Below are 9,063 nucleotides of genomic sequence, written 5' to 3'. Positions count from 1 at the left end.
GCGTATATTAGAAACAGAGATTAGACCACGCGTTACTATACAATATATGAACCAATATTGTTAATGTGCACACATTTAAGACATCCTCTATAGACCAGACAGTGGTCTGCATGCTCTGCTCCATCCTCCCCTCCATGCTGCGTTATGTACTCATGTCCCTTGTTTTCCTATATATCAACCACCCACCACCCACCCTTCATCTCTCTCGCCACTGTGATTGCTCCTTCTGTTTATCCACATCCAATCAATGCGTGTCGTCATCAGGGGGTACCATCATGACGACTACACTATTAAGAATGACAGCTCGAGAAGAGAGAGAGAGACAGGGCAAATGGTGATCCCTCCCAGAGCTCGTGCCGCACTCTGGAGCGCTCGCCACTCAGGGTCAGAACGGACTGCATCCCCTCTTGTGTCGCGCGCCTCTCCCCTTTTCCCTTCGACACGAGCCCCCGTCACAAAATCGTCGCCTTGCCCACAGTCGCGGCTCGCGCTCTGCCCGCCGTTACACTCGAGGTTTAGCAGGAGTGCTCGCGTTCGCTCGTGCCGTTCTCATCGCGCGCTCGTTCGGTCGGTGATGGAAAGCAGAAAGGAGATGCTGATGCTCGCGGAGGCAGGTCAGCTTCACCATGGCAAGAACGGCGCCAATTTATCCGAGGCGGTCGGAAGCCCCGTGCGGGAACCGCAGCAGGGGAAGGCGGTGCAGAGGAACTGTGTGAGTCCCGGCTCTGCGGCGCCTTACTCCCGGGACAGAAGAGCGGAGGAGGCGGACGAAAGTGCACGTAGGGGCATGTATCCCGATATGAGGCCGGTTGGCGTGTCCAGCGCTCCCACCGAGAGACACCGGTCTGGTCATCATCACCCCCATAAAGACGGCAGCAGTTCAGATACGGAGTCTGATTTCTACGAGGAAATCGATGTCAGCTGCACCCCAGAAAGCATGGATTACCCGACAGCTAAAGGTATAGGCAAAATACTTGAACTCCCATGCTTTTCTTGTTTGCTCGTGTTGCATGAAGTCATATCGACTGTGCTTATAGGCTTGATTGAATGCAACATTGCAACTGGCTATATGCACTGAGCCAATTATAAATAGGCTATACAGGACTGTCTGCATCGGTTTGATGAGGGTCGGATTTCTATATATTATAGCCCATATTAATTTCGTTGTACAACATCGGAATCCAATGCGGAATGCCTGATTAAATGCATTTTTGTCTCACTGCAACAAAGCAAAAAATGCTACTTGGAATTGTATTCGCTCTGCACAGCTGTTATGTCAAGTGTGGCTGGATCCATGCTGCGGTGACACCCACACGTTATTACCCAGCCAGCTTTAAAACGAGTCACCTCGGCGCCACTTCCTTAGAGACCCCTCACACAAATCACCCTTTATTTATATTTACTCCTCAAGGAAGAATGTGGGATTTTTTTTATAAGAACCACAGTGAAAAAAGGAAGGGAAAGGGCAACCGCCAGAGGAATTCTTTGGTGGGTTGAGTTGGCAGTACTATCCGAGGAGCAAAAGGACTGATATAGGCCCATTGATAATAAAATACCATTCTTTAAAAACCTGTCATTAAAAAGACATAATTCAATCGCAGACTAATTCATATTAAGCTAAATATACATTGTATCACATTCACATTATCAATTTCATAACATTAAAGGAATCTATCTATAGGCCTATAAGCAAATTCCAGCAATAGGCTATTTTTTCCCCCACGAGAATAATTATTATTACAATAATAAATATATAATAACATATTACTACTATATTACTAATTTGACACTTAACTATTTAACGTTAGATTATGCTACTCAATTTTATTAAAGTCATGTAATGGAAGCTACCATGGTCATTTTTTTAAGCAAAACAATATATTCCATTTTCAATCAAATGCATAAACGGTGACCATGTTAATACAAGTGTGTATTGTATTACTTTTGTGCTGTCTATGTCCTCTGTGTGCTTTGATGTATAGCTAATACTGTATTCATTATAATAATTCATTAATTCATTTGTCATATATATAATTCCAGGTCTAAGAAGTGATTCCCCAAGCCATCCGAGCGAGAACAATGCAGACACGGGGAAGTCTGTGCCGGGCCCTCCGGGATCTCTGTCCTATGCGGCGGACCAGATGCGACGGTACCGGACGGCATTCACGCGGGAGCAGATCGGGCGGCTGGAGAAGGAATTTTATCGGGAGAATTACGTCTCAAGACCGCGGAGATGTGAACTGGCCGCGGCCCTTAACCTGCCCGAGACCACCATCAAAGTAAGATCACTGTCTGGATCTTTGACCTAAAACAAACTAAAACACGGGGAGGAATGTGATATAGCATCGACGACGCTATGCTATATGATTTTGAGGGTATAAATTGCAGCCAGAGGCCTTGTCCTATAAATTCATAGGCTACATTCCTATACATTTAAAGCTCTATACAGCTTGTGGAAATAATATTCCTCACAATTTCCCATTTCAATTTTCCACGACCAAATGAAAAAACAATTTATAGGCCTATATATTTTCTAAATTCACATTTCATTTCAGATGCTGTAAATCTCACAATGTCGCTCAAAGTTCCTCCTTTTGTTGTTGTGCGGTTTCAGAGAGAGAGAGAGAGAGAGAGAGAGAGAGAGAGAGAGAGAGAGAGAGAGAGAGAGAGAGAGCTTGTGGTGGTTTAATATTTGACCCGGCGTGTCTCCGTTTACAGGTGTGGTTCCAGAACCGCAGGATGAAGGACAAGCGCCAGCGTCTGGCCATGACGTGGCCTCACCCGGCCGACCCCGCCTTCTACACCTACATGATGAGCCACGCCGCCGCCACGGGGAACCTGCCCTACCCCTTCCCGACGCACCTGCCCCTGCCCTACTACTCCCACCTGGGCGTGCATGGGGCGGCGGTGCCGAGCGCCGCGCCCTTCTCCAACCCGCTGCAGAGGTCCCTGGACAGCTTTCGGATGCTGTCTCATCCCTACCAGAGGCCGGAGCTGCTCTGCGCCTTCAGACACCCGTCGCTGTACACCCCGGGCCCCCCGGCGGCCCATGCACACGGCCTGGGCCCCGGGGGGAGCCCCTGCTCCTGCCTCGCCTGTCACTCCTCCGGCCAGTCGAATGGCATTTCGACGAGGCCGTCTGGCGCCTCGGACTTCGGTTGCTCCCCCGCCAGCAGGACTGAGGCTTTTCTAACGTTCACCCCGTCGGTGCTCAGCAAGTCCTCGCCGGTGACATTAGACCAGAGAGAAGAGGTGCCTCTGACCAGATAAAACGAAGAAGAGCTATAGTCATAATAGGCTATTAAGACTGTATGGGATGAACATATACAGTACGTATATACGAGTGGCATACCATAAGCTTTTTGACATATAAGCGTTTAAGCAAATGAAGAAAAATAAAATAAAAAAACATTATCGGGACTCCATCAGCATGAGAGACATCTTGCTCCTGTGAAGAGCTATATGTCAGAAGGAACAGTATGAAAGTCACTTCTTGGCACACGTTGTTGTTATGCACCCAAGGAGATGATTAACTTGGGGCAAGATCATTATCCACATCTTCAGCTTTGACGCACAATGGATCTCACTATAGGCTACAGTACAGTCCACTGAATAAAAAAACACAACCCTATAATGCCAGCGCAGAACGAGATGGCAAAGGCCTGAAATATGATGACCATGAGATGAAACCAGATTTCATTCATATATAGAAGATTAATATGGTGCAGCCATGTGCAGGGAGTGCGACATGCAGGGCGGAGTGAGAAGATATACAGAAGGAACGTTTAAATCTCTGTGATGGATGGCGTTAACGTTTTATCATTATTTGTAGTCTTCTCTATGCGTCCAAATTGACCTACATGTATTGTATGAGAATGATGCCTTCCATCTCTCTCTCTTTTTTTAACAAGGGGATTTGTTAACAGACTGCTGCGCCTCATTATAGCCTCCCCTCTCCACCGGGCCCTGACGGGCCTCCTCGGGCCGAAATGTGCAGATGCTGGTGAAAAAATTAGTAAATGATGTATATGTACGTACGGATGAATTTTGAGTGTTGAATTAATGATAATGCCGGGGCCTTTTCCGCGCCTGGCCGGGAAGGGATCGTTTCTGCCAAACGGTAACAAGGCGCCGAGGGAACGGATTAGCTTGCACGGCTTGACGGGAGAAGAGAGAAGGAAGATGAGGCGACGGGCCTCAGAAGAGGATGGAGAGAGCGGGATTGAGAGAGAGCCTCAGAGAGAGAGGGGGGGGGGGGGGGGGGGGGGCAGGCAGACAGACAAGACACTGGACAATCACGCAAAGCTTTGGCAAGCTTGCCAGTTATAAACCCCTCTCTTCCACCCATGCAGACCTCCTATACACTTCTTCTCAGTTCACTTGCGTGTGTCACTGTGTGTGTGCTCATGAGTTCTAATTTTACAAGTCAAATTAAAGTCCGTTTCCCCATGTAGCCTAGTGTTCATGTCATATTATTCATTATTTTATTTGTTATTTTCTATTTCGCTTTGCACTGCTCTATTGGCATATCTCGTGGAGAGAGCGGATTCACAAGTGACTGATATTTATGCGCCGATTGTTTTATTAGTTTTTTTTTGCTGGATTGTTCTCGACGTCTATTTGCAATAAATAACACTGTCAAATCATCCACGGAGTCTTTTCATTAAAAAAAACCAACCTTTATGATTATATGATATGGGGGGAAAAGCAAGACTATGCCTAAAAGAAACCAATTTATATCACAGAATTGACAATGATGTCAAAACAACGAAAGTGACAATAAACCTGAAAATATGCAACTCGTTTGCTTCATGTCATTTGCCTTCATACACCTTCATCAAGCACCTGCAGTTAACAGCTATACCACAGAATGTGTGGATTCAGTATCACAGAACACAGCTATTTTTGGGAGCACGCGAGGTTGACCATGAAACCTAGTGGTCCTTAACGCCACTCATATTTTCTCTCCCACTGCTTAATAGACACGGCAGAATTAGTTGTCTGAAGATACTGAAACGTGAAAAGATCAATGATACAGCAGCAGCCTGCACCAACAATCAGCGAGATCTTAATTGGCCGCGTTTGACTGGCACGCACGCGCCATGCATGCGCAAATTAGAGCTTTCTGGCTTTAATAGGCTGGCTGGGTAAGGTGCACGCTACAGAGAGAGAGAGAGAGAGCAAAAATAGGCAATTTAAAAGCATGTTTAATACATTTTCTGAGAATGGATATCCAAAGATGCATGTTATTTCAGTGATTTAAACAAATATAAAGTGAAAAGTATAGGCGTATAGCTATATTGTATACAGGCATTTAAGCAGCCTAAACGACCTATAACACTGCTTTGCATTAAACGAGCTTATTTCGACAGCATGTAATGTAAGGCATCCTTTTATGAATCGAATTATGTGCATTTTCCGGTATAGTGACGAATAAATACAGAGAGAAGCAGAGTTGTCTCATTTAATGACAACAGCACCGCTCTGTGTATAGTTTAGCCTATATATATATTCTTATTTATTACCAAATGCAACGGAGAGAGGTGACAGAACAAAACGTCCTTTTGAGTCAGCGTCGGTGGAGATGCTTGCACATAGCTTCCTCGCGGGTGCTTGTAGCGACTATAGGTAAAAAGGTTCATCCTAATCAGACAGGCCCCCAATGAACACACACAGCTCCTCAGAGACCCCCCCCCCCCCACACACACACACACACACACACACACACACACACACACACACACACACACACACACACACACACACACACACACACACACACACACACACACACACACACACACACACACACACACACACACACACACACACAGACACACACACACACACACCCTCCTTCCGACCCACACTCGTTTGATTGATGGCCTTATTAACTGGAGTTCTTGTAAGTGTGACCGAGCTGATTAAAATGCATATGTTTGGAATAATACACCGTTTAAGCCCGCGCGGGTCGGGGTGAAAACTATACGAGGCAGATTTATGTAAGCTATCAGGCAATGTCTTTAGTCTGATATGGATACGGGAGACATGGAGGAAACTGGTTTTTGGTCTGTGTGTGAGTGTGTGCATAATCAAACGATAACATAAAATAAAGATGAACGAATCGGGCCTTGAATGTTAAAGCGTGCAGTGCATGCAGGCGAACCAAAGTTGTTGTTTTCATTGGGCATTCCCATTATGCGTTATATCCTTAACAGGCACAGGGTGTTGGTGCCGAGTTTGATTACGGTAGCAGCCTCAGCAACACCATATGATATTCTTCTAAATCCTCGTCGTATACAGTGCCAGAATGATACATAAAACTGGGGCAAATTACCCCGCGACGCATATGGATCCTCGGCTCTCTCTTTCCTTTCTTGCTGTACACTACAGCACGAATCCTCAATTGCCTAATCCAACATCAACACGCCATTTAATCGCTGGAAGACTGTGAATGACCGAGCCACATAGATATATGATGGCTTCATAGATTGCGCCCATAACAGCAATTACCGCAGCCTTATAAGATCCTATTAGTGAGAATTGGCTCAGGGCTCCCCAGCTCCCCCCAGTCACACAAAGCGTTTTGATAGGGGCGGTGCAGTGCAGCTGTCCACCGGTGTGCAGTGTGTGTGCGTGTGTGTGTGTATGTGTGTGTGTGCGTGTGTGTGTGTGTGTGTGCGTGTGCGTGTGTGTGTCCGCGCCAATTGGATCCGTGGCTGCTGCTACCGCTGTTTAAATTGTATTACAATCTAATTTACAGGCACTTGTCGTAACGCAGAGCTGGCGAAGGCGTGGACGGACCAATCACGGCATAATGATGATGAATGGGAGATTAATGCGCATACAAGCAAGACAATTTAAGCCTTCATCTGTTTAAATAGGCTTCCAATATCATTTGGAAACGGAGGTCACGTTAAATCAATCGGGGGGACGCGTGAAAGTCGTTTTCAGTGGCGTCTTTATCAACATTATTTACGGTGCACGGGAGACAGCTATGCGCTGCAGCCCGGCCTGAGAAAATGGCCCGGCTGGTATAGGCTACGTGGTTATGTGACATACAAGAGCCACAAAAAGGAAGGGAGAATTGGGTTGACTTGATGCTATATGAAGCCTCCTCTTCAATCCTCTTTAGTTTGGTCGTTTAAATCAAGTGCGGTGCGCCACGTTTGCAAGTGGATACATTATTCCTCCTCGAATCGCTTTCATTCAAAGGGGGCTGCTACATGCAGACACACTTGAGTTGTCAACTTGTCAAGGTGAACAGAAATAATCTTTGGCCCCGTTTAGACATAACTTGTGTTTAACCTCTAATGTGGACATAAAGGACAGACGGTATAGTGGACACTGCGTGTAATTTGGAATCTGAATAGCATTTGTTGCATTGCGCATTTTAACGTGATATTGCTCAAATATATTATTTATTGATAAATATGAACCATATAGCCTACATCAGCTGCCACAGCACGGGATTGGAGTGCCTTCCTTGGTCAAGGACCACAGTCAGTATATTTCAAAGAGATCAGTAGGCCATTGTCAGTGCAAAAAAATGGAGATCGTTCTGTGACTGTCTGCACTGTATGCATCATGATCTTTTTTATATAGTTCCAGTGGTGGAAACTAATGTAAGTGCATGTGCATATATACTTAAGTATCCAATTTTGAGGTAGCCTATTTCTATAGCCTATATACTTTTCCTATATCTTGGACCCTAATATTGTACTTTTACTCCACTTTACTTTGTATTTGGATTATTATTATTACAAAACGTATACATTATTAACCTCAGCCCATATTCGGTTATTTCAAAATCGCCGATCTAACATGCTCACCATTTTCATTTTACTGTTGTTACTTTAAGTACATGTTGGTGCCAATACTTTTGTAGCCTATACTGCCTGTATACTTTCACTCAAGTATAGGCTATGTATACATGTTGGATTCCGGACTTTTACTCAAGAGTATTTCCATTTTGCAGTATTGATACTTTTACTTAGAAGTAGCCTATACATTGGAGTTTCCACCACTGATTCGTTCATATTCCTGCATGTGTCAACCCTCCTGACTGCTGTCAGCATGTGTGACATTTCCCAGATATTCAAACTGTCAACCTCGGGGTCCCAACGCCATTCAATATGTGCAGAATCGCGGGGAGAGAAAATATAAACCATTATGATTTGGGGTGAATTGTTGAGGTCTTTTATACGGATAACGGATTGATGCTTGATTGACGATTGAAGGATGGAGTATTTTTTTAATTATGAAAAAGTCTAAGTCGGTCCAAATTCTTGATCATGTAAATATGTCGTATACAAAACAATTGCTAAATATATATGCAGAAATTAATTACATTTCTAATTCACGGGTGGAATTATTTTCTACATGCCAAATGTAGTGATTGACTGTCTGAACACATGTATTTAGCATAAAGTTACTTTCTGGTTTATTTTAAAGGTGGATGGGAAAGTGTCAAAATTGATGATTGCTTTCCCAAAGAGTCAAAGACACATTCATATAAGAGCAAGGTGTTTGGGGAGTTGGTCATCTCATCTGTCATAAGGACACATCATTATAGAATACATATAGGCCTAGTCATGGCATGCCTTTTCCCCCACATTACTGACATATATTTGAGTGCTGCTGAGCAATTGTGGAAATACGGAATGGTTAAAAAAAACTGTTCATGATGTTAAAAAATGTCAAATCTTATTTATATTTTAAAATGTGTTCATTAACATAAAGTATTCCGTTTCCATGCAACGACCTTGGCTTACCCACTTTTAAAAGACCCTGCATGTGGACTGACTGTGGAAGTGTGGAGCCCTGAACAAAATGCGCTGATATAGATTTTTTTTTACTTTCCATTCACATTTAAATAGTTCTTTTGTATCCAACGTTTACAAACAATGCAGACATAAAACCGTCAGTGTGCACAGTATCGTAAAGGGGGCTTTGTCAATCAATTTCAAAAATGAAAAACGTCTCGAGTCACATTTTATTGATTTTTGTGGTGAGGCTACAATTTTGTTTCTAAGTGGGAACTTAATGCTCGTTTACGCCATA

At 44.3% G+C, this 9,063-nt stretch overlaps 1 protein-coding gene across 1 annotated transcript; it reads left to right on the top strand.

The window, feature by feature from the left end:
- Positions 1 to 342: 342 nt before the first annotated feature.
- On the top strand, positions 343 to 4,211 carry evx1 (even-skipped homeobox 1). Its single transcript, XM_083763060.1, has 3 exons — positions 343 to 959; positions 2,041 to 2,279; positions 2,719 to 4,211. The coding sequence occupies exons 1-3, from the start codon at positions 575 to 577 to the stop codon at positions 3,268 to 3,270; spliced, it is 1,176 nt and encodes a 391-aa protein (XP_083619186.1). The 5' UTR covers positions 343 to 574; the 3' UTR covers positions 3,271 to 4,211.
- Positions 4,212 to 9,063: the final 4,852 nt, after the last annotated feature.

Source organism: Protomyctophum parallelum (genome assembly GCF_964188405.1).
Source record: "Protomyctophum parallelum genome assembly, chromosome: 1".
In the NCBI taxonomy this organism is placed as follows: domain Eukaryota; kingdom Metazoa; phylum Chordata; class Actinopteri; order Myctophiformes; family Myctophidae; genus Protomyctophum; species Protomyctophum parallelum.
This window is presented reverse-complemented; position numbering and strand designations above follow the sequence as displayed.